We start from the raw sequence: 27,789 nt of genomic DNA, 5'->3' as shown, positions 1-27,789 counted from the left end.
CATGTTGTATAAATCTTTATTGTTTGTTAACAGGAAGGAAACTGAGCTGCAAACATGATCAAATACAAGAGAGAACAGTGTGTTCATACAAAAACTCCTACTACCCAACATCAACTGAATATTTCAAAATAAAAGAATTCACAGAAACTCGAGGTCGTCGTCGTCGTCAGTCCCGGCCGCGACTCCCGGCGCTCGAGGGACTGCAGAGAGGGAGGGTTTCATGAGCAATCAAACATTACTGAGTGTGTGTGTGTGTGTGAGTGAGTGTGTGTGTGTGTGAGTGTCTGAGCCAGGACTCACCTCCTGGCTGGAGATCCAGAGCGGCCCATGGACCCGGACCTGCAGACACAGAGGTCACATTTATTGTGAAGGAGACAAGAAACCACTAAACTGACATCTGAGTCTCTTATTGTGAAAGTCTCCCCTCAGTGATCAGGGCTCTTATTGTGAAAGTCTCCTCTCAGTGATCAGGGCTCTCACAGCTCCTCATATCTGTTCAGAAACTAGACAGAAGTTAAACAAGTACAAACTACAGACAGTCTGTGTCATGGCGAATACAGTCGCTGGTTTATTTATGTCTGTATAGGCCGTTGTTGTTGCTATGGAAACAACGTGATGGAGATTAACGGAGAAAAGTAATATCTACATATAAAGACGGAGAAAGTAAACGTTAAATTGTATGGTTAAGTGTTAGCACTCCCCGAAGAGACACAAGCTCTTACGTTGATATCGGATATTTCAATATTTCAATTCAATCAAAAACGGGAAAAAAACAATCTGTACGGGTCAGCAGCAACACCTCAGACCCCGATCTGTACGGGTCGGCAGCAACACCTCAGACCCCGATCTGTACGGGTCAGCAGCAACACCTCAGACCCCGATCTGTACGGGTCGGCAGCAACACCTCAGACCCCGATCTGTACGGGTCAGCAGCAACACCTCAGACCCCGATCTGTACGGGTCAGCAGCAACACCTCAGACCCCGATCTGTACGGGTCAGCAGCAACACCTCAGACCCCGATCTGTACGGGTCGGCAGCAACACCTCAGACCCCGATCTGTACGGGTCAGCAGCAACACCTCAGACCCCGATCTGTACGGGTCAGCAGCAACATCTCAGACCCCGATCTGTACGGGTCAGCAGCAACACCTCAGACCCCAATCTGTACGGGTCGGCAGCAACACCTCAGACCCCGATCTGTACGGGTCGGCAGCAACACCTCAGACCCCGATCTGTACGGGTCAGCAGCAACACCTCAGACCCCGATCTGTACGGGTCGGCAGCAACACCTCAGGCCCCGATCTGTACGGGTCGGCAGCAACACCTCAGACCCCGATCTGTACGGGTCGGCAGCAACACCTCAGACCCCAATCTGTACGGGTCGGCAGCAACACCTCAGACCCCAATCTGTACGGGTCGGCAGCAACACCTCAGACCCCAATCTGTACGGGTCGGCAGCAACACCTCAGACCCCAATCTGTACGGGTCGGCAGCAACACCTCAGACCCCAATCTGTACGGGTCGGCAGCAACACCTCAGACCCCGATCTGTACGGGTCGGCAGCAACACCTCAGACCCCAATCTGTACGGGTCGGCGGCAACACCTCAGACCCCGATCTGTACGGGTCAGCAACACATCAGTGTTAGGGTTAGGGTTATATATAGATATATATATATGTATTTGTATGTATATACAAATGCCCCCCTCGAAGATTTATTTTTAAATATTGAAGTTCAAAGCATCAATCTGATGCACTCTGAGAGCAACATGAAGAGATCTATGGATCCATCTCTCAGCACCCAGATGAAACAGAACAGTCAGCAGATTTTTCTTTTGGGATATTTTACGAATCCCCTTTCAAACTCTATTCTTGTTATTTTTAACAACTTTTGTGTCATATAGTATTTTATACCTGTTTTTCATTTAGTCTCTAATGCCCCGTGCTGACACCCTCTCTTCCTCCACTTCCACTCTATGCAGTTCATTCCTCCAGTTTTTCTCTTTGACAAAATCCCTGCCATGAATCTCTCCCTATCCGCTGCATCTGACACACAAACATCCCCCCCATCATCCACCGCCACAATTCCTCCCTCCATCTCCCTTGACCTCCTGAGCCCTCCTCCCCACGGCATTCTCTCCCAGTTCACTCTGGTTACCCCCCCTGAAATACTCCAACTGATCAGCTCCTCCAAACCCACAACCTGCTCGCTTGACCCTCTACCCACCCCTCTTCTGAAGTCCTGCCTCCCCGTCCTCTGCCCCTACCTGGTCAACCTTTTCAACTCCTCCCTGTCCCAAGGAACCGTTCCCTCTGCCTTCAAAACTGCTGCTGTCACTCCCATCCTCAAGAAACCCAGTCTGGATCCCTCCTCCCTCAGTAATTACCACCCCATCTCCAACCTCCCCTTTCTCTCTAAAACAATAGAACGGATCATCTCCAAACAACTCCACCGCCATCTCCAAACCAACCAGCTTTATGAACCCCTTCAGTCTGGTTTTCGTCCTCACCACAGCACAGAAACGGCCCTCATCAAAGTCCTCAATTCCCTCCTCACCTCTGCTGACACCGGTTCCCTCAACATCGTCATCCTCCTTGACCTGAGTGCAGCCTTCGATACCGTGAGCCACACCATCCTGCTTACCCGACTCCGGGATATCGAAGGTACTGCACTCAGGTGGCTCCAGTCCTACCTGTCCGACAGATCCCACTTCATCTCCCTCAACAATCACTCCTCTACCACAGCTTCAGTCACCCAAGGTGTTCCCCAAGGTTCAGTACTCGGCCCCCTCTTCTTCATCATCTACATCCTCCCCCTTGGTCAGATTCTCCGCCATCACAACCTGGACTTTCACTGCTATGCTGACGACACACAGATCTACCTCGGCACCAAATCCCCCCACAACCCCCCCCTCACCCACATCGAATCCTGTCTGACAGCAATCAAATCCTGGACGCAACACAACTTCCTCAAACTCAACAGCAATAAAACTGAACTCCTCCTCATCGGCTCCAAATCCACCCTCAGCAAAACCCCCAACCTGACACTCACCATCGATGGCACCCCTGTTTCCCCCTCCACCCAGGCACGCAACCTTGGCGTGATATTCGACCCCACCCTCTCCCTCGACCCCCACATCCGCCAAGTTGTAAAAACCTAATTTTTCCACCTCCGCAATATCGCCAAACTCCGTCCCTCTCTCACCCGCCCCGCAGCTGAGCGACTCATTCACGCCTTCATCTCCTCCCGCCTTGACTATTGCAACTCACTCCTTTTCGGCATCAGCTCCACCTCCCTCAACAGACTCCAGCGTGTCCAGAACGCAGCCGCCAGACTCCTCACCCACACCAAATCATGGCGTCACATCACCCCGGTCCTCAAAGAACTCCACTGGCTTCCGGTCTCACACCGCATTCACTACAAACTCCTGGTCCTCACCTATAAAGCCCTCCACCATCTGGCCCCGCCCCTACCTCACTGACCTCCTCATCCTTTACCAACCACCCCGGTCCCTCAGATCCACCTCAGCTGGTTTGCTCTCAATCCCCAAGGCCAAACTCCGGAGCTTCGGGGACAGAGCCTTCTCTGTGGCAGCCCCGAAGCTCTGGAGCTCCCTCCCCCAAGACCTCCGTGAGTCTGATTCCCTCACCCTGTTCCAGTCCCGTCTCAAAGCCCACCTCTTCAACTCTGTTTATCCTTAAACCCGCCCCTCCCCCCTCTGAACCAACATCCTCCTGACTGCTTTTCTGTTTTTGTTTGTGTTTTTGTTCTTGTTTTGTTTGTTGACCTTACTCGTAATGTAAAGCGTCTTTGGGTCTAGAAAAGCGCTATATAAATCCCATTGAGTCTCTAATGTCTCATTAATAATAATAATGATCATATCAAGGTGTGCCTGAACCTCACTGAGCTGAGGTTATTTGAGCCTCTCAGGAGAGAGCTCTCTTCCACCTGGTTGTAGTAAAGCTCTTTAGATTCGTTAGCATAGCTAGCTAACCAGATGCTAATAACAACAGATCGCCACTGTGCTTACAACTAAAGACACAGCCTCGTAAACACTGCGGTGTGTACGGCTCCTTATGGGTACTGCAATATCTGAAGAGTTGGAGCGGCGTTCCGGTGCTCTCCGTAAGCACTCTAGTCTAGGGGTGGGCAGATCGATCCCAAAATATTGATACTTCCGATATTACATTACGTTTCAAAATATAGATACTAGAGTCAATAGGATCGATACTTTTTTCCCGTCTCCTCTACTCGTCAATTTCTTCAAAAAACTATGTGCAGACGAACAGAAGTATATGCTCTTTTCTTCTCTCTCCATGCTGTCCTCCTCTCCTGGAGGCACGCGCAGCGCGCTCCCTGCCTGAACGCCGATTATCAAGCTGACTGACAGCAGGCCAGTTGGTCTCTTATTGTGAAAGTCTCCTCAGTGATCACTATGTCTCTTATTGTGAAAGTCTCCTCTCAGTGATCACTATGTCTCTTATTGTGAAAGTCTCCTCTCAGTGATCACTATGTCTCTTATTGTGAAAGTCTCCTCAGTGATCACTATGTCTCTTATTGTGAAAGTCTCCTCTCAGTGATCACTATGTCTCTTATTGTGAAAGTCTCCTCAGTGATCACTATGTCTCTTATTGTGAAAGTCTCCTCTCAGTGATCACTATGTCTCTTATTGTGAAAGTCTCCTCTCAGTGATCACTATGTCTCTTATTGTGAAAGTCTCCTCAGTGATCACTATGTCTCTTATTGTGAAAGTCTCCTCTCAGTGATCACTATGTCTCTTATTGTGAAAGTCTCCTCAGTGATCACTATGTCTCTTATTGTGAAAGTCTCCTCTCAGTGATCACTATGTCTCTTATTGTGAAAGTCTCCCCTCAGTGATCACTATGTCTCTTATTGTGAAAGTCTCCTCTCAGTGATCACTATGTCTCTTATTGTGAAAGTCTCCTCTCAGTGATCACTATGTCTCTTATTGTGAAAGTCTCCTCAGTGATCACTATGTCTCTTATTGTGAAAGTCTCCTCAGTGATCACTATGTCTCTTATTGTGAAAGTCTCCTCTCAGTGATCACTATGTCTCTTATTGTGAAAGTCTCCCCTCAGTGATCACTATGTCTCTTATTGTGAAAGTCTCGCCTCAGTGATCACTATGTCTCTTATTGTGAAAGTCTCCTCTCAGTGATCACTATGTCTCTTATTGTGAAAGTCTCCTCAGTGATCACTATGTCTCTTATTGTGAAAGTCTCCTCTCAGTGATCACTATGTCTCTTATTGTGAAAGTCTCCTCTCAGTGATCACTATGTCTCTTATTGTGAAAGTCTCCCCTCAGTGATCACTATGTCTCTTATTGTGAAAGTCTCCTCAGTGATCACTATGTCTCTTATTGTGAAAGTCTCCTCTCAGTGATCACTATGTCTCTTTTTGTGAAAGTCTCCTCTCAGTGATCACTATGTCTCTTATTGTGAAAGTCTCCCCTCAGTGATCACTATGTCTCTTATTGTGAAAGTCTCCTCAGTGATCACTATGTCTCTTATTGTGAAAGTCTCCTCTCAGTGATCACTATGTCTCTTATTGTGAAAGTCTCCCCTCAGTGATCACTATGTCTCTTATTGTGAAAGTCTCCTCTCAGTGATCACTATGTCTCTTATTGTGAAAGTCTCCTCTCAGTGATCACTATGTCTCTTATTGTGAAAGTCTCCTCTCAGTGATCACTATGTCTCTTATTGTGAAAGTCTCCTCTCAGTGATCACTATGTCTCTTATTGTGAAAGTCTCCTCTCAGTGATCACTATGTCTCTTATTGTGAAAGTCTCCCCTCAGTGATCACTATGTCTCTTATTGTGAAAGTCTCCTCAGTGATCACTATGTCTCTTATTGTGAAAGTCTCCTCAGTGATCACTATGTCTCTTATTGTGAAAGTCTCCTCTCAGTGATCACTATGTCTCTTATTGTGAAAGTCTCCCCTCAGTGATCACTATGTCTCTTATTGTGAAAGTCTCTCCTCAGTGATCACTATGTCTCTTATTGTGAAAGTCTCCTCAGTGATCTCTATGTCTCTTATTGTGAAAGTCTCCTCTCAGTGATCACTATGTCTCTTATTGTGAAAGTCTCCTCTCAGTGATCACTATGTCTCTTATTGTGAAAGTCTCCTCAGTGATCACTATGTCTCTTATTGTGAAAGTCTCCTCTCAGTGATCACTATGTCTCTTATTGTGAAAGTCTCCCCTCAGTGATCACTATGTCTCTTATTGTGAAAGTCTCCTCTCAGTGATCACTATGTCTCTTATTGTGAAAGTCTCCTCTCAGTGATCACTATGTTTCTTATTGTGAAAGTCTCTCCTCAGTGATCACTATGTCTCTTATTGTGAAAGTCTCATCTCAGTGATCACTATGTCTCTTATTGTGAAAGTCTCCTCTCAGTGATCACTATGTCTCTTATTGTGAAAGTCTCCCCTCAGTGATCACTATGTCTCTTATTGTGAAAGTCTCCTCTCAGTGATCACTATGTCTCTTATTGTGAAAGTCTCCTCTCAGTGATCACTATGTCTCTTATTGTGAAAGTCTCCTCTCAGTGATCACTATGTCTCTTATTGTGAAAGTCTCCCCTCAGTGATAACTATGTCTCTTATTGTGAAAGTCTCCTCTCAGTGATCACTATGTCTCTTATTGTGAAAGTCTCCTCTCAGTGATCACTATGTCTCTTATTGTGAAAGTCTCCCCTCAGTGATCACTATGTCTCTTATTGTGAAAGTCTCCTCTCAGTGATCACTATGTCTCTTATTGTGAAAGTCTCCTCTCAGTGATCACTATGTCTCTTATTGTGAAAGTCTCCTCTCAGTGATCACTATGTCTCTTATTGTGAAAGTCTCCCCTCAGTGATCACTATGTCTCTGATTGTGAAAGTCTCGCCTCAGTGATCACTATGTCTCTTATTGTGAAAGTCTCTCCTCAGTGATCACTATGTCTCTTATTGTGAAAGTCTCTCCTCAGTGATCACTATGTCTCTGATTGTGAAAGTCTCGCCTCAGTGATCACTATGTCTCTTATTGTGAAAGTCTCCCCTCAGTGATCACTATGTCTCTTATTGTGAAAGTCTCCTCAGTGATCACTATGTCTCTTATTGTGAAAGTCTCTCCTCAGTGATCACTATGTCTCTGATTGTGAAAGTCTCGCCTCAGTGATCACTATGTCTCTTATTGTGAAAGTCTCCCCTCAGTGATCACTATGTCTCTTATTGTGAAAGTCTCCTCAGTGATCACTATGTCTCTTATTGTGAAAGTCTCTCCTCAGTGATCACTATGTCTCTTATTGTGAAAGTCTCCCCTCAGTGATCACTATGTCTCTTATTGTGAAAGTCTCCTCAGTGATCACTATGTCTCTTATTGTGAAAGTCTCTCCTCAGTGATCACTATGTCTCTTATTGTGAAAGTCTCCTCAGTGATCACTATGTCTCTTATTGTGAAAGTCTCTCCTCAGTGATCACTATGTCTCTTATTGTGAAAGTCTCCTCTCAGTGATCACTATGTCTCTTATTGTGAAAGTCTCTCCTCAGTGATCACTATGTCTCTTATTGTGAAAGTCTCCTCAGTGATCACTATGTCTCTTATTGTGAAAGTCTCTCCTCAGTGATCACTATGTCTCTTATTGTGAAAGTCTCCTCTCAGTGATCACTATGTCTCTTATTGTGAAAGTCTCCTCTCAGTGATCACTATGTCTCTTATTGTGAAAGTCTCCCCTCAGTGATCGTTATATGTCTCAGTGATTATTATAGGACTCTTATTGTGAAAGGTTACCTGCTCGGGCCTCGGGACGCGGACCTGGATCTGGGTCTGGCTCGTGGTCTGGACCCTGACTGCGACTTGGACCTGGACCTGGACTTTGACCTAGACCTGGACCTGGACCTGGGTCTGGCTCTAGACCTGGAGGGAGACCTGGACCTGGGTCTGAGAGAGAAACAGAGAAACAGATGATGAGGCCCCTGTGGTTCTGGATCCTGAGGGTCCAGGGACAGGAAGTGGACCATGAGGCCCCTGTGGTTCTGGATCCTGATGGGTCAGGGACAGGAAGTGGACCATGAGCCCCCTGTGGTTCTGGATCCTGAGGGTTCAGGGACAGGAAGTGGACTCACCTGGCTCTCTGTGGCGCTGTGTTGGATCTGGACCTTCTGGGGGAGGCGGAGCGAGAGCCTCGTGGGGAGACGGACCTGAGACAGGAGGCAGAGGACAGGTGAGTTACAGGTGAGTCAAGGACAGGTGAGTTACAGGTGAGTCAAGGACAGGTGAGTTACAGGTGAGTTACAGGTGAGTCAAGGACAGGTGAGTCAAGGACAGGCGAGTCAAGGACAGGTGAGTCAAGGACAGGTGAGTCAAGGACAGGTGAGTCAAGAGGTGCTTTCACACCAAGTACTTTGCCGTACTTAGTTCCCGGTACTATCTAGTAGATCGCGTTCACACCGGAATAAGTCCCTGAGGGAAGATTTGGCAAATGAAGCCGCTGACGTCCCTTCTTCTTCTTCTTCTTCTTCTTCTTCTTCTTCTTCTTCTTCTTCTTCGGGTTTACTGGCAGGCTGCAACCCACTTCACGCCGTATACTGCCACCTGAAGTCCCCGGCCCAAGTCCCCGGAGTTGGGAGTGGCTTCAGTAGAAGCTGCTGGGACTCCCAAGAACTATCTGAACTATTCCTGGAAAAGTCCTCTGGTGTGAAAGCGCCTAAGGACAGGTGAGTCAAGGACAGGTGTGATGGTGTCTCTCCAGAGAAACCCACAACTGCTGAGTCTTCAATTTGTGTTTGAGATTTTATTTAGTGTATTTTTTGTTTTGTTAATGAAAGTAGTTTTTGATGCTTTTATTTTGAAGGCAGCTGTAGGCAGCAGGTGATTGGCTGAACACTAGGGGTGTAACGGTTAACAAACATTTCAGTTCGGTACTACCTCGGTTTGTAGGTCAGGTTCGGTACGTTTTCGGTGCAGCAGAAAAAATGATAACAAAACATGAAATATATATATCTTTTTTTTAAATTATTATTAAACTGTGAATATTCACTCAAATAAATACTAAACAGTGTTTCCCCTAGGTTTACTGCCTTGGCAGGGTGCTGCTCGGGTACCTCGAAAAAAAAATTCGGGGCACCCAAAAAAAATGTATCCTTTGGAGCAGAGAGGCTGTGGATTATTGTTATTGATATCGTACAGTAACAAAGTATTTGTACATTAAAAAGTAATAAAGTACAGTGTTACTCTGTACTTTATTACTTTAATTTAAACTGTATTCCCTTCTTATCATGTTGTCTACACTTCTTCCTTTCATTGATACATTTAAATCACCTGACTACAGCATATAACATACCTGCTGCAACCCTGTGCTGCTGCTGCTGCTTCTCTCTGCCTCATCCTCTATTGCTGGAGGCAGCTCCACCTCATCTGATCTCTGATATGAAAGCAATCGTGTTATGATCATATTGAGCTATTGGTGTGAGTCTAACATTAAACAAGCAGTCTGCTTGTCATACATTGCTGACGATACACTTTAAGTGGCAATTTGTTGAGTCACTGCCGCTAAATGCCGGTAGCATCAAGCTAGCAAATCCTGCATTAGCCTCACATCAACAGGTGTAGACAGAACATCCAATTATCCTGAGCTAATTTACTGAATAAACCAACTCACATCTCCTGTCTTTTAACTCATTAGACTATTCTTCTGCTGGCGTTTCATTGTTGTTTTCTGTCAAATTCAATACTATAGTTCAAAACCGCGGTACCTGCTCACCATCTGTGAGCTATTTTTAGAATGCGCACGCTACGTTCGTTGTCGCGTTCGCGCGCGTCCACCTGGGCAGGCTGTGTGTGTCCTTCTCCTGTGACGATAACGGCTTGCGGTTAAAAAATAATAATAAACAAAATTGAAACTGGGGGGGGACACAAACGGGCAGACTGCAGAGCTGTTGTTCTCCTCCTTTCCTCCGCTTTTGTCTCTGATTGTGAGTGTGTGCATTCTCGTGTGTGTGTGTGTGTGGGGGGGGGAGCCCCGCCCTTCAGAAACAGAGCGGAGGGAGAATGTGAATACGCAAGGCTGTGGACACTGAAACATGCACATTGGATAAATAACATAGGCGTTTAGTTTATTTAATAAAAGAGCACATGTTCAATGTGAAAGTGACCGTAGATATATTACTTCAGTTGCAATTTGGTGCTATATACAGGGGTGCACATAACTGGTACGCAGGTACGCATGCGCGGCAACAATCCGAAATGCGTACCGTCTCTTGTGTCACAAAGCGCATTTGCGTACCGACGTACTTGTGAAGCTTTTCCAGAAGGCGGTTAGATCACCGGACGACAGAGTCGGTCTCCGCGTGCACAGACAGGGCTGCTGTTAACGACGGGCTGTACAACGGAATTGTGCCAAAACTACGCCAACCGGCTGTGGAGGGAGACTCCCCCCCTTCACTGGAGAACTGCGCTAAAACAGCTGATCACAACGGTCACACTCTGGGGTCACAGAGTACTAGCCCCCCCCCCCCGTCGACTTTCCTGAAGTACTCCACAACCACCGTTCGTGATACAGAGGGCTTCATCAAATAACTTTGAGTGGAGCCAGAAGTTGGAGTACCAAACACTGACTCCAGGTACTCATCTGAGTACCTCACTGAGAAAGTTATGTGCACCCCTGGCTATATATATATATATATATATATATATATATATATATATATATATATATATATTTTTAAATAATAAAAAAAAAAAATGTAAATTAAAAAAAACAAAAAAAAAACACCTTGAATTTTCAGGCAGGGCGCGGGGCTCCGTTGGCAGGGCGCAGCGCCCCGCCAAGACAATGGTAGGGGAAACACTGAAATATAATAACATAAACATCAAGGTGCAGCATTTTGATGAACTGAGATCATCTGTATCTGTACTGTACTCGTACCTAAGCAGACAGCTTGACATTAGGACTTGCTTGTCTTTGTATTGTTTCTTTAAAGAAAGATGAACTTGTCCACATTGCTTGCTGAAAGGGCAGATCTGCTGGCACTAGCAATGTCTCCTGCTGTGGAGAACACCCTCTCTAGGGACAGAGGTAGCAGATACAGCCAGGTAGCGCTTTGCTACCATGGCAACATAAGGAGATTTGGCGTTTGTAATAGCTTTGGCTCGGTCTGAACTTGTTGCGAGTGGTGGAGGCTTAAATGCTAGCGGGAGCTGGGTTTGCTCTTCAGTCTTTTTTCTTTTGGTACCGGTGATATTCACGTTCAGGTGATGCCTTTTCAAATGAGTGTGCACGTTTGATGTATTGCCGCGTAACCAATGCTAGTTGAACAATGCCGACAAACAGCTTTGGTTCGTTCCACCTGTCTTTGTCCGTCATCCTTGTACGTAACTGCTAAACCAAAATGTTCCCAAACCGGAGACTTCAACGATGCTGGAGGATTTTAGAGCTCAACTTTATCTGCGTTCGCCATTTCATCAGTTCCTCAAATTACTGACTACATTTGAACGCATCCCTGTGACCAGCTCTCATAGTATGCCTCTCGTCCAATGAAATGACTTGCTCGCTCTATGACGCGTTGAACCCAATGTGAGCAAATTACTCTGAATGCTGCGACGCAGCACCGGAGATTACTTCCAAGAAGTTGTTCATGTTCTCCATTTTTTACGTTTAACGTTATATTCGTTCGGTACACCAAAGGGCCCGTACCGAATATTCTCGGTATGAATACCGTTACACCTCTACTGAACACACAGCGAGGCTCTGACTCACCTCCTCCCTCCTCGGCTCCTGCTCCTGGAGTGACGCCTTCCTCGAGACCTGGAGCGAGACCTGGACCTGCAGGAGACCAGAGACCATCAGGACCACACACACACCAGGACCACAGAGACACACACACACCAGGACTACAGAGACACACACCAGGACTACACACACACCAGGACCACAGAGAGAGCGAGAGCGACACACACACACACACACACCAGGACTACACACACACCAGGACCACAGAGACACACACCAGGACCACAGAGAGAGCGAGAGCGACACACACACACACACACACACACACACACACACACACACACACACACACACACACACACACACACACACACACACACACACACACACACACACACACACACACACACACACACACACACACACACACACACACACACACACACACACACACACACACACACACACACACACACACACACACACACACACACACACACACACACACACACACACACACACACACACACACACACACACACACACACACACTTCCAGGTGTAGTTACCTGCTCCTCCCGCTGCGGCGGCCGCGTCTCCGGCAGTCGTACGCGTAGTGGCCCTTCTCTCCACACTCGTAGCACTTGTCGGTCGGGTCAAAGGGCCGCCGGCTGGAGGAGCGGTCGTACCGTGAGCGCCGAGGGCTTCCTGACGACAACTCCACCCTCACCCGACTGCCACACAGCTGCCTTACGAGCCAATGAGAACATCACATCAACAGGTCTAACATGGTCTAGTGTCATTGTGTCAGCATCAATCACCATATGGTCTACTGTCAGCATCAATCCCCACATGGTCTACTGTCAGAGCGTCAGCATCAATCACCACATGGTCTACTGTCAGCATCAATCACCACATGGTCTACTGTCAGCATCAATCACCACATGGTCTACTGTCAGCATCAATCCCCACATGGTCTACTGTCAGCATCAATCCCCACATGGTCTACTGTCAGAGCGTCAGCATCAATCACCACATGGTCTACTGTCAGCATCAATCCCCAGATGGTCTACAGTCAGAGCATCAGCATCAATCACCACATGGTCTACTGTCAGAGCGTCAGCATCAATCACCACATGGTCTACTGTTAGCATCAATCTCCACATGGTCTACTGTCAGAGCGTCAGCATCAATCACCACATGGTCTACTGTCAGCATCAATCACCACATGGTCTACTGTCAGCATCAATCCCCACATGGTCTACTGTCAGCATCAATCACCACATGGTCTACTGTCAGCATCAATCCCCACATGGTCTACTGTCAGCATCAATCCCCACATGGTCTACTGTCAGCATCAATCACCACATGGTCTACTGTCAGCATCAATCCCCACATGGTCTACTGTCAGCATCAATCCCCACATGGTCTACTGTCAGCATCAATCCCCACATGGTCTACTGTCAGCATCAATCCCCACATGGTCTACTGTCAGCATCAATCACAACATGGTCTACTGTCAGCATCAATCCCCACAAGGTCTACTGTCAGCATCAATCACCACATGGTCTACTGTCAGAGCATCAGCATCAATCCCCACATGGTCTACTGTCAGCATCAATCACCACATGGTCTACTGTCAGAGCGTCAGCATCAATCCCCACATGGTCTACTGTCAGCATCAATCACCACATGGTCTACTGTCAGAGCGTCAGCATCAATCACCACATGGTCTACTGTTAGCATCAATCACCACATGGTCTACTGTCAGAGCGTCAGCATCAATCACAACATGGTCTACTGTCAGCATCAATCCCCACAAGGTCTACTGTCAGCATCAATCACCACATGGTCTACTGTCAGCATCAATCACCACATGGTCTACTGTCAGCATCAATCCCCACATGGTCTACTGTCAGCATCAATCCCCACATGGTCTACTGTCAGCATCAATCCCCACATGGTCTACTGTCAGCATCAATCCCCACATGGTCTACTGTCAGCATCAATCCCCACAAGGTCTACTGTCAGCATCAATCACCACATGGTCTACTGTCAGCATCAATCACCACATGGTCTACTGTCAGCATCAATCCCCACATGGTCTACTGTCAGAGCGTCAGCATCAATCACCACATGGTCTACTGTCAGCATCAATCACCACATGGTCTACTGTCAGAGCGTCAGCATCAATCACCACATGGTCTACTGTCAGAGCGTCAGCATCAATCACCACATGGTCTACTGTCAGCATCAATCCCCACATGGTCTACTGTCAGCATCAATCACCACATGGTCAACTGTCAGAGCGTCAGCATCAATCACCACATGGTCTACTGTCAGAGCGTCAGCATCAATCACCACATGGTCTACTGTCAGCATCAATCCCCACATGGTCTACTGTCAGCATCAATCACCACATGGTCAACTGTCAGAGCGTCAGCATCAATCACCACATGGTCTACTGTCAGCATCAATCCCCACATGGTCTACTGTCAGAGCGTCAGCATCAATCACCACATGGTCTACTGTCAGAGCGTCAGCATCAATCACCACATGGTCTACTGTCAGAGCGTCAGCATCAATCACCACATGGTCTACTGTCAGAGCGTCAGCATCAATCACCACATGGTCTACTGTCAGAGCGTCAGCATCAATCACCACATGGTCTACTGTCAGCATCAATCATCACATGGTCTACTGTCAGAGCGTCAGCATCAATCACCACATGGTCTACTGTCAGCGTCAATGTGTGTGTGTGTGTGTGTGTGTGTGTGTGTGTGTGTGTGTGTGTGTGTGTGTGTGTGTGTGTGTGTTGAACCTACTTTCCATCCAGCTCTCTGACGGCGTCGTCGGCATCTCTTGGATCTTCGAACTCGACGAAGGCGAAGCCCGGAGGATTCCTGGCGATCCAGACGGTCCTGAGGGGTCCGTAGAACCCAAAGGCTCGTTCCAGCTCACTCTTTCCGGCCCCCGAGCCCAGGTTCCCCACGTACACCTTCATCTCTGAGGAACCACATAATTCAGAGAGTCAGCAGCCTTTCACTGGGAACATACCAGACCCCTTCCTCTCTGAGGAACCACATCACTGGGAACATACCAGACCCCTTCCTCTCTGAGGAACCACATCACTGGGAACATACCAGACCCCTTCCTCTCTGAGGAACCACATCACTGGGAACATACCAGACCCCTTCCTCTCTGAGGAACCACATCACCGGGAACATACCAGACCCCTTCCTCTCTGAGGAACCACATCACCGGGAACATACCAGACCCCTTCCTCTCTGAGGAACCACATCACCGGGAACATACCAGACCCCTTCCTCTCTGAGGAACCACATCACCGGGAACATACCAGACCCCTTCCTCTATGAGGAACCACATCACCGGGAACATACCAGACCCCTTCCTCTCTGAGGAACCACATCACTGGGAACATACCAGACCCCTTCCTCTCTCAGGAACCACATCACCGGGAACATACCAGACCCCTTCCTCTCTGAGGAACCACATCACCGGGAACATGCCAGACCCCTTCCTCTCTGAGGAACCACATCACGGGGAACATGCCAGACCCCTTCCTCTATGAGGAACCACATCACGGGGAACATGCCAGACCCCTTCCTCTCTGAGGAACCACATCACTGGGAACATACCAGACCCCTTCCTCTCTGAGGAACCACATCACTGGGAACAAACCAGACCCCTTCCTCTCTGAGGAACCACATCACTGGGAACATACCAGACCCCTTCCTCTCTGAGGAACCACATCACTGGGAACATACCAGACCCCTTCCTCTCTGAGGAACCACATCACTGGGAACATACCAGACCCCTTCCTCTCTGAGGAACCACATCACTGGGAACATACCAGACCCCTTCCTCTCTGAGGAACCACATCACTGGGAACATACCAGACCCCTTCCTCTCTGAGGAACCACATCACTGGGAACATACCAGACCCCTTCCTCTCTGAGGAACCACATCACTGGGAACATGCCAGACCCCTTCCTCTCTGAGGAACCACATCACTGGGAACATGCCAGACCCCTTCCTCTCTGAGGAACCACATCACTGGGAACATGCCAGACCCCTTCCTCTCTGAGGAACCACATCACTGGGAACATACCAGACCCCTTCCTCTCTGAGGAACCACATCACTGGGAACATACCAGACCCCTTCCTCTCCGAGGAACCACATCACTGGGAACATACCAGACCCCTTCATTTCTGAGGAACCACATCACTGGGAACATACCAGACCCCTTCCTCTCTGAGGAACCACATCACTGGGAACATGCCAGACCCCTTCCTCTCTGAGGAACCACATCACTGGGAACATACCAGACCCCTTCCTCTCCGAGGAACCACATCACTGGGAACATGCCAGACCCCTTCCTCTATGAGGAACCACATCACTGGGAACATGCCAGACCCCTTCCTCTCTGAGGAACCACATCAATGGGAACATACCAGACCCCTTCCTCTCTGAGGAACCACATCACTGGGAACATACCAGACCCCTTCCTCTCTGAGGAACCACATCACTGGGAACATACCAGACCCCTTCATTTCCGAGGAACCACATCAATGGGAACATACCAGACCCCTTCATTTCCGAGGAACCACATCACTGGGAACATACCAGACCCCTTCCTCTCCGAGGAACCACATCACTGGGAACATACCAGACCCCTTCCTCTCTGAGGAACCACATCACTGGGAACATACCAGACCCCTTCCTCTATGAGGAACCACATCACTGGGAACATACCAGACCCCTTCATTTCTGAGGAACCACATCACTGGGAACATGCCAGACCCCTTCCTCTCTGAGGAACCACATCACTGGGAACATACCAGACCCCTTCATTTCCGAGGAACCACATCACTGGGAACATACCAGACCCCTTCCTCTCTGAGGAACCACATCACTGGGAACATACCAGACCCCTTCCTCTCTGAGGAACCACATCACTGGGAACATACCAGACCCCTTCCTCTCTGAGGAACCACATCACTGGGAACATACCAGACCCCTTCCTCTCCGAGGAACCACATCACTGGGAACATACCAGACCCCTTCCTCTCTGAGGAACCACATCACTGGGATGAGGAGAGAGGAACACATTGAGGATACGAGGAGAGAGGAAGAGGGACATACTGAGGATACGAGGAGAGAGACACACTGAGGATACGAGGAGAGAGACACACTGAGGATACGAGGAGAGAGGAACACACTGAGGATACGAGGAGAGAGGAAGAGGGACATACCGAGGATACGAGGAGAGAGACACACTGAGGATACGAGGAGAGAGACACACTGAGGATACGAGGAGAGAGGAACACACTGAGGATACGAGGAGAGAGGAACACACTGAGGATACGAGGAGAGAGGAAGAGGGACATACTGAGGATACGAGGAGAGAGACACACTGAGGATACGAGGAGAGAGGGACACACTGAGGATACGAAGAGAGAGACACACTGAGGATACGAGGAGAGAGACACACTGAGGATACGAGGAGAGAGGGACACACTGAGGATACGAAGAGAGAGACACACTGAGGATACGAGGAGAGAGACACACTGAGGATACGAGGAGAGAGAGACACACTGAGGATACGAGGAGAGAGAGACACACTGAGGATACGAGGAGAGAGGGACACACTGAGGATACGAAGAGAGAGACACACTGAGGATACGAAGAGAGAGACACACTGAGGATACGAGGAGAGAGAGACACACTGAGGATACGAGGAGAGAGAGACACACTGAGGATACGAGGAGAGAGGGACACACTGAGGATACGAGGAGAGAGGGACACACTGAGGATACGAGGAGAGAAGGACACACTGAGGATACGAGGAGAGAGGGACACACTGAGGATACGAGGAGAGAAGGACACACTGAGGATTAGGGATGGGTATCGTTAGGATACTGCTTATCGGTATCTTTTCAATACTTTGGTCAAAATGAGACATGAATACAAGATGTGAAGATTAAACAGTCATTTTATTGCAGAAATAACTGAATAACTTAGACACTAGCTTTTCAGAAGCAGACACAAATAAATAACTAACTTAAAGGGGCCTGGCTCGCCCTGTCATGCTCTTTGGGTTTCCCCTCAGAGGATGATTTTTTTTAAACATTTGTAAATCAGTTACGTCTTCATCCAGACATTTCAAACTGAAAGCCAGCTCGACAAGAGATCCTTAAAACATTGTCCTTCAGTGACATCATGCAGAACTGTGATGTGAAGACATTAGTCAAAAGGCTAAGATGGGAAAAAAATACGTGGCGAGTACGTATATTATTCTGGATAACTGAAACACGTCAACATGTGTCTGAAGGTTTAAACATAGAACAACGTATTTGAGCTTAAAATATGTCAATTCCTAGAAAACGACCAACACTTGCCGAACCATACATTGAAACGTTGACCTTTAACATTTAAATGCAGTTTTCCAATTCACAATGACATCTGTAAGTTTAACTGGTTTATAAAGCATTCAATGAAAGGACAAGTTATTCTAGGTGTAGGAGCTCACATTAATACACTGTCAGTGTTAATAAACTAAAAAAAGACAAGGCGATGCGCCTGCAAGACTGCACTCAGGTAAATAAAACATATTACCCGTGCAGCAGCTAACCTGCCTGCGAGCCTTTGCTCAGGTCACATTTACACACGGCGCGGCTGAAGCCCGCTAGCACTATTAGCACTAGGCTAGCAGTATCGCTACCACCGTTTTAGATTCAATGAGTGTCTCGGTTGCAAATGCTTCATTTAGTTGCTTGTGTCCCCCCCTTTAGAAGCAACTCATTGAGAACATAGATTGCACCTTGCACTATCGCCACTACATTTTTTAAAGTGCACCCAGACCTTCGATGGCTTCGCTCTGTCCGCCATGCCTGCAGGAGTCTCACAACAATAATAAGAGCGCTGTTGAGAGAGATGACGAACGGCATTTACAGTGGCCAATCAGAGGGGTCTCAAACCGGATACATCACACGGGATGAGGGTTCCCAACCAACCAGAATAGCCGCGTTCACACCGGAGTACTTTTCCCACTTTACTTCCGATATAGTTCCGAAATGTCGCGTTCACACCAAAAAGAGCCGGAACTCAAATGAGTTCATGAGAACCTTTTTACCCCCTTTCCCGTCCCTTTAGAGAGCAGAGACTCTCATGCGGCTCTCTTGTGAGAAAAGAGCTATATTTCTGATTGGCTGGGCGGATTGCAAACCACGCCCCGTAAAACTAAAAAAAAAAGTGTTGTGAAGCCACAGTTTTATTAGCATTAGCATTATTAGCATTAGCATTAGCCCAGCGCAGAAACGCAGAGAGACTCACTTATGGCAACACAAAATAAAACATGGGAGCGGTGGAGATGAGGAGGTGTCGGCATTCTGGCGATTTACTCTGAAGGCTTCAGTAGAAGCTGCTGGGAGTCCCAGCAGCTTCTACTGAAGCCAGTCCCCAACTCCAGGGACTTCCGGCCGGGGACTCCGGGTGGCAGTAGACGCCGTGAAGTTGTTTGCGGCCTGTCAGTAAACCCAAAGCAGAAGAAGAAGAAGTGACGTCAGCGGCTTCATTTGCCTAATCCACCCTCAGGGACTTATTCCGGTGTGAACACGATCTGAACGCGATCTGAACTTAGTTCTGATGAACTCTTTAGTTCATCAGAACTAAAGAGTTCTGATGAACTAAGTTCTCATGAACCTTTGTGGGAAAAGTACTGCGGTGTGAATGCGCCTAATGGTTTAAAGTTAAACTAAGGAAGTAGACGTTACACTTAGACCGATCGCAGCACCGATTGTCCAGCGGCTTTACGGTAGGGTTGGGTATCGTTTGAATTTCCACGATTCTACTTTTCGATTCCAGTTCTTAACGGTTCTCAATTCCGATTCTTTCAGGGGTAAAAAAATGATACATGCTTCTTCCACCAAAAAAATTACATTTATTGGAGAAACTTTGACACAGGTTAGTTCACAGTAATATTTATATTCAGTCTGTTTACATTCACTGCTATGGAACTGCAACCTGAGAACCACTGAAGCTAAAACAGTGCAACAGTCCAACTTTTAAAGGACCCCCCCCCTATTTAAAAACAGCTCTTGTTGAGAAAAACAAGCATATCTGCCTTCTCAGGCACACCGGGAGGAAAGGTTTGAACATTTCAAAGTAAAATGCTTCAATCTGGTGCACTTTAAGCAGAACGACTAGAGACCTGGGGCCGTATTCACAAAGCATTTTATCTTACCGCTAGGAGTGCTCCTAACTCGCGCTAAAACATTTTACGTAGGAGTTTTTTCTTAAAAGTTATTCACAAAGCCGCTGAGACCTACTCATACTAAGGATAAATCACTAAGAGTGAACTAAGAGTGACGCGCCGTTGCTATGGATGACGTTGATTCTCGTGCATGAGTTTAGAAGCGGTCAGTACGGTGATTGGTTGTTCAGAGCAGGCGGTCTCGGTGAAACTCATCCGCAACATCCCACAAACGAGCCCACTAAAACAAGGAAACAGCCGAGGCTAGAAATGATTCCTATCAAATAGTTATGGACAGTGCAGTTAGCAGAATACATGCATGATGACAAGTTTGTGCAGACCACGATAATGACGTTGCACGTTAAAGAGAGAGAGCAAACAATAAAAATACGTAAATTGCATTAAATCAAGGAGGCAATTAAAAGCACCCTGCAAACTATTATCCAATGAGCATATTCCCAGCACTTAAACACTTTCAATAACAGCCCATACCGCCGTTAAAGCCCCCCTATCATGATGAATGAAAACAATCTGCGTGTTGATGGAATGTACTTTCTTTCTATTGACGAACACGTCCTCATCTTTTGATGGCGCAATTATTTTTATGTGCGTCCCGTCAATAGCACCGACCACACCGGGCATACCTGCATTGCCATGAAGTTGGCTTTGATTCTGTGTAGTTGTTGATTGTCCAAAGGAAACCGGATAAACAGTTGGATGATATGTGGTCTAGAGAGCGCGTTGATGGTTTGGTTTATGGCACGGCTGACTGATGGTTGCGATATTCCTAAATCGTCGGCATTGCAAAGTTGCATTTTCCCTGTTGCTAAATATCGTAGTGTTGCCAAACATTTTATTTCCGGACTAATCGGGTTATTCCTGTTAGTCGGGGATGTTATTGCATCCCGCACTAATTCCACAACAAGTTTGATACCCTCACGATTTAGCCTATATCTCTTGATCAATTCACAGTCTTCCATTGTCTCCAAAACATTTCGTCTGGCAGCCATTTTCAGATTCTTTGTGAATAGGTCTTACTGAGTTAGGAGTCCTCTCGAGGACTTTTAAGCTCTCCTAAACTTAGGTGCTACTTTTAGGCCTAAAATACTTTGTGAATACGGCCCCTGATCTCGGGGGTACAACTCAACACCCATCTGAAAAAGATCGGTTTACATTTTAATAATTAAATAAGTATGTGAGCATAACCAATAACCTTCCATAGACAATAACAAATAAATGTAACACATTTTATTTTTGTTTTTCATTCATATCTTATTTTACTATTTTATTTATGCATATTTTGTTATCTCTCTAGTTTAAAACGATATGTCTGGTTTACTGTCCTATCGTAAACATTGGAATGATTTCAAACCTGTTTTATCCCAAAAATTATAAACGAGATCCTTAGAAATATGTGTTTACATAAATTGTGATCAAACCGTTTGAGACCCACTGAGATAACTTTAGTGAACTATCTAAACCCTCAGAGTCCTTTCCCTCCCTGAGCTGTCAGCGCAGCGCCTCCACCGATCTGGCGCCCTCGGCGAACATCTCTAACGCCAGTGTGACGGGCGGCCCTGGTCTCAGGTTACGCTGTAGGAAGTGTAGGTACAACGCGACATGCCCCGCCCCCCCCGCAGTCATACAGCAGGCTACGGAGAGCGGAGAGAAACATTTCCTCAGGCATCGAAAAGAGGAACCGAAATTCACATTTCTAAATGATGCCGTTGGTACCCAACCCTACTGAGGATACGAGGAGGGAGGGACACACTGAGGATACGAGGAGGGAGGGACACACTGAGGATACGAGGAGGGAGGAACACACTGAGGATACGAGGAGAGAGGGACACACTGAGGATACGAGGAGAGAGGGACACACTGAGGATACGAGGAGAGAGGGACACACTGAGGAGAGAGGGACACACTGAAGATACGAGGAGGGAGGGACACACTGAGGATATGAGGAGGGAGGGACACACTGAGGATACGAGGAGAGAGGGACACACTGAGGAGAGAGGGACACACTGAAGATACGAGGAGGGAGGGACACACTGAGGATACGAGGAGGGAGGGACACACTGAGGATACGAGGAGAGAGGGACACACTGAGGATACGAGGAGAGAGGGACACACTGAGGATACGAGGAGAGAGGGACACACTGAGGAGAGAGGGACACACTGAAGATACGAGGAGGGAGGGATACACTGAGGATATGAGGAGAGAGGGTCACACTGAGGAGAGAGGGACACACTGAGGATACGAGGAGAGAGGGACACACTGAGGATACGAGGAGAGAGGGACACACTGAGGAGAGAGGGACACACTGAGGATACGAGGCAAGAGGGACACACTGAGGATAGGAGGAGAGAAGGACAAACTGAGGAGAGAGGGACACACTGAGGATACGAGGAGAGAGGGACACACTGAGGATACGAGGAGAGAGGGACACACTGAGGATAGGAGGAGAGAGGGACACACTGAGGATACGAGGAGAGAGGGACACATTGAGGATACGAGGAGAGAGGGACACACTGAGGATACGAGGAGAGGAACAGGGACACACTGAGGATACGAGGAGAGGAACAGGGACACACTGAGGATACGAGGAGAGAGGAACACACTGAGGATACGAGGAGAGAGGAACACACTGAGGATACGAGGAGAGAGGGACACACTGAGGATACGAGAGAGGAACACACTGAGGATACGAGGAGAGAGGAACACACTGAGGATACGAGGAGAGGAACACACTGAGGATACGAGGAGAGAGGGACACACTGAGGATATAAGTAGAGAGGGACACACTGAGGATACGAGGAGAGAGGAACACACTGAGGATATAAGTAGAGAGGGACACACTGAGGATACGAGGAGAGAGGGACACACTGAGGATAGGAGGAGAGAGGGACACACTGAGGATACGAGGAGAGAGGGACACACTGAGGATACGAGGAGAGAGGGACACACTGAGGATACGAGGAGAGAGGGACACATTGAGGATACGAGAGAGGAACACACTGAGGATACGAGGAGAGAGGAACACACTGAGGATACGAGGAGAGGGACACACTGAGGATACGAGGAGAGAGGAACACACTGAGGATATGAGGAGAGAGGGACACACTGAGGATACGAGGAGAGGAACACACTGAGGATACGAGGAGAGAGGAATACACTGAGGATACGAGGAGAGGAACACACTGAGGATACGAGGAGAGAGGAATACACTGAGGATACGAGGAGAGAGGGACACACTGAGGATACGAGGAGAGAGGGACACACTGAGGATACGAGGAGAGAGGGACACATTGAGGATACGAGAGAGGAACACACTGAGGATACGAGGAGAGAGGAACACACTGAGGATACGAGGAGAGGAACACACTGAGGATACGAGGAGAGAGGAATACACTGAGGATACGAGGAGAGAGGAACACACTGAGGATACGAGGAGAGGAACACACTGAGGATACGAGGAGAGGAACACACTGAGGATACGAGGAGAGGAACATGGACACACTGAGGATACGAGGAGAGAGGGACACACTGAGGATACGAGAGAGGAACACACTGAGGATACGAGGAGAGGGACACACTGAGGATACGAGGAGAGAGGAATACACTGAGGATACGAGGAGAGAGGAACACACTGAGGATACGAGGAGAGAGGAACACACTGAGGATACGAGGAGAGGAACAGGGACACACTGAGGATATAAGTAGAGAGGGACACACTGAGGATACGAGGAGAGAGGAACACACTGAGGATAGGAGGAGAGAGGAACAGGGACACACTGAGGATACGAGGAGAGAGGAACACACTGAGGATACGAGGAGAGAGGGACACACTGAGGATACGAGGAGAGGGACACACTGAGGAGAGAGGGACACACTGAGGATACGAGGAGAGAGGGACACACTGAGGATACGAGGAGACAGGGACACACTGAGGATATGAGGAGAGAGGGACACACTGAGGATATGAGGAGAGAGGGACACACTGAGGATATGAGGAGAGAGGGACACACTGAGGATACGAGGAGAGAGGGACACACTGAGGATACGAGGAGAGAGGGACACACTGAGTATACGAGAGAGGAACACACTTAGGATACGAGAGAGGAACACACTTAGGATACGAGAGAGGAACACACTGAGGATACGAGGAGAGAGGAACACACTGAGGATACGAGGAGAGAGGAACACACTGAGGATACGAGGAGAGGAACACACTGAGGATACGAGGAGAGAGGAACACACTGAGGATACGAGGAGAGAGGAACACACTGAGGATACGGGGAGAGAGGAACACACTGAGGATACGAGGAGAGAGGAACACACTGAGGATACGAGGAGAGAGGAACACACTGAGGATACGAGGAGAGAGGAACACACTGAGGATACGAGGAGAGGAACAGGGACACACTGAGGATATAAGTAGAGAGGAATACACTGAGGATAGGAGGAGAGAGGAACACACTGAGGATACGAGGAGAGAGACACACTGAGGATACGAGAGGGAAATGTACGGTGTCACAGTAGAGAAGCTAGAGCACGGTAATATGAAAGGCGTGTACATAGTATTTAAATGTACTTTAGTACACATTCAAGTGGGTAAATAAGTACCAGGAGAAGTACAAAGTAACGAAAGGTGAACAAACGTTAAGCTAAATGAAGCTAACAACAGCTAACTGCAGTTTAGCTCAGTGAAGCTAAGCTAAATGTGGCTAAATGAAGCTAAGCTAACTGTGGCTAACTGGAGGCCTGCGATCAGATATCAAGATAGATAAAGGTGCTCCGGGCTTCAGGTGTGGATGCTGTGAGAGTTTGAATACAAAGCGTTAACAGAGGCACATTACTGTGAGATAAACACGTGTGAACCCGGACCTATAAACATGTGACCAGCCGCCGTTAGCTTCGGTGCTAACAGTGCTAACAGCTAACTCACAATAACTGCCAAGGAGCTACGGCTGCAGTAAACAGTCAAATTAATAACTATACACGGGAATCGGATCTCCCGGTTCCCCCCGATTTCTCATGATTCCTCACCTCCTCCCGAGCTGCGGCTGTGTCTGCTCATCTCTCCGGCTCAACGACGACTCTCTGCGCGGGTTAGCTGTTAGCTTAGCTTAACGGAACTCACAACAATAAGAGACTCAGCCGTGCTACTTCCGGTCGGATTTAAAAATGCGGTACTTTTCGAGAAGGGGTTCAGCTGCAGCCACAGAGAGCCGGCATAGACCACGCCCCCTACCAGACACCAGTTTCACAAATCATTTGGTCTAATTAAGACATTCAAACTAAAAGGTGGCTTAGCAAACTTAATTTATTTTTTGAGTAGCCTACATGTTAAATAGGTATTAATGAGATCAACTATTAATTATGTTTGTCCAACTGCTACACATGCATTTATACCAGTCTATGATTTATACATGTAGATATTTATGAACATCTAAATATAGTTATTAAAGGTTTTAAGATATATATAATCCCATCATGGGGTCATTAAGGTTTCAAACAGGTTCATGTGAGGTAGGCCGAATATAAAACGAAGACATGATTCAAACTCATTTCTGACTCTCACAAGATGTAGTTTGGTGTGTTATTGATAATGGCTGGACACCCCTTCACAATGATCATCATTGACTTACTTTAGACCAGACTAGGAGGTCCATGGCCACTAATGAGCTCAGTCATTCACATTTATTATTATTACTTTATAAATTAAGAGTACTAGGGGTCTGCTACAAAACCTTCTGAATGTTTCTATACTTTAAAAAGAGGCATCATGGCTCAAGATCCTGCTCTTGTTTAAGATGATTCAGATTAACTTGTGAATGAAACATCCATATTCACTCTTCAAACCTGAAAAAACTAAAACATGTTTTAAAGGTCACCTGTCATGCTCTTTGTAGGCAACAGCAGAGATCTCAGATACAAATATATAAAAAACATGTCTATGAAGTGTTTTGCTCCGAATACCAAACAGATCAGCCATTCTAGCCATGCCTCATATCCCTCTATTTCACTTCCTGTTTCTAAAGTGTTGATTCTGGGTATAAAGCTTTAAAGAGGAGGGGTCTGAGCTCATGCGGGACCCGGCAGCTACTGTCTAAACTAAATGCTGCCGTGATGAAACGCCATATCATGGATTATCAAGGATTCTCTCTGAAACAGTATGGAGCTCAAAGGCTTTCTCTCTTGCCGGTTATACCACAAGGTGAGTTCCTTTTTACTTCCTGCTTCTTCACACACATGCTCTCCAGTACAGGTTAGCTCTGAGTGTTAGCCATGCTAATGTGAACACCGACCATATTACGTCCAAAACAGTCGGGCATTGTTTCTGATAGCAACGTTTCTGATTGGGCCGTGGGTCCACATTTCAGATATTACGTCATATCGGACGCAAATCTGGATCAGCTCCGTTGTTCCCCCGTTTTTAGAGAGAGAGAAAGAGAGAGGGTCTTATTTTCTGACGCTGCGTGAGTTCCCTGACACACCGGGGACACACCGGGGACACACCGGGGACACACCGGGGACACAACGGGGACACATAGTTATGTAGAAAAGACATCAACAAGTGCATTTTGCATGATAGGTCCGCTTTAAAGCATTGCAGGCCTAAAGCTCCACGTCAGTGACCCTATTTTTATTTCTTCCAACAAACTTAAAAAATGGCAAACAGCATGTTTTTAAAGATTTAATCTTTTAAGAAACAAAATATCAACTTCCAACAGAAGGGTTTAAAAACACGTTTTTAATGCAAATAAACTTGAAACATAAACCTATGAGTAAAAAGAGGCGTGTGGCGCAGTGGATAGAGCCTCGTGTTGGGATCAGGGGGTCTCAGGTTCAAACCCCACTGCAGTCAGCATGTCGTTGTGTCCCTGAGACACTTCCCCCCAAAGTGCTCCTGTGGGGATTGTCCTCAGTTTGGAGTATGTGAGTCTCTTTGGATAAAAGCTTCTAACATGTGACATGTCATGTGATAAAGGCCTATGAAAAATGTCAACATGCTAACCTTTTGAATAAAACATTTATCTTGAATACAAATCTAACCAAACAGCCAGGATTGACCTGCAGGAGGTCAAAGCCTTTTTGAAAAGTCCTCCGAACACTGGTTGGGAACCGAAACCCGGCTCCAGATGAGAACCGGTAAGAAAATGCTGGGTACCGGGTACCCATACAAAATACACAATTTCGGTTCTGCTTAACGGTTCCTCAACGCGGTAGACCCTGTATTCCACCGGGTCCGTCTGCGCCGCGGCGACCCGGTGGAATACAGGTCGGACCGGCCATCTGTGTGTTCTGGAGAATCACAAAACGGCCGGTCTTCAGCGGGCCGTTGACGGCCGGCTCGGTTCGCTGACGGCTGGCACCGCCCCTTAATGTTTTTATACGGCATCATGGAAGTTGCGCTGACCGGCAGAGATGGAGCACTCGAGTCCTGGACTCGGACTCGAGTGGCGATTTTCATTAAACATTAAAAAGACCAGGCAGCTCAGAGACAGTCAAAGGAAGGCAGGCAGCTCTGCATGACGTTCTTCTGGACGTGTTTCATTGTGGTGCGGTATTGCACCCGCGACGTGCAATATCGAACCCGCCCCGCTACCCGCACATATTGCCAATTAGTTCCGCAACCCGACCCGACCCGTCGGCACAGCATCCTCAACCCGACCCGAACCCGCATATCTTATGAGCAGTGAAAACGTGCAATTATTAACACACAGTTGCATATTTGTCTCAAAAAGCGTGGGATGGTTATTCTCTCCATCTAGGAGGACA

General features: G+C 47.5%; 1 protein-coding gene across 1 annotated transcript; it reads right to left on the bottom strand.

The window, feature by feature from the left end:
• Positions 1 to 25,212, bottom strand: srsf7b (serine and arginine rich splicing factor 7b). Its single transcript, XM_079687983.1, has 8 exons — positions 25,054 to 25,212; positions 14,553 to 14,733; positions 12,297 to 12,476; positions 11,756 to 11,821; positions 8,124 to 8,198; positions 7,789 to 7,938; positions 301 to 339; positions 1 to 200 (listed from the first exon to the last, which is right to left on the bottom strand). Exons 1-8 carry the CDS (start codon positions 25,082 to 25,084, stop codon positions 167 to 169), a joined length of 756 nt encoding a protein of 251 aa, XP_079544109.1. The 5' UTR covers positions 25,085 to 25,212; the 3' UTR covers positions 1 to 166.
• Positions 25,213 to 27,789: the final 2,577 nt, after the last annotated feature.

The sequence above is a fragment of the Notothenia rossii genome (assembly GCF_949606895.1).
Source record: "Notothenia rossii genome assembly, chromosome: 1".
NCBI classification, from domain to species: domain Eukaryota; kingdom Metazoa; phylum Chordata; class Actinopteri; order Perciformes; family Nototheniidae; genus Notothenia; species Notothenia rossii.
Note: the sequence above shows the minus strand (reverse complement) of the source record. Positions and strands in the feature narration are given on the sequence as shown.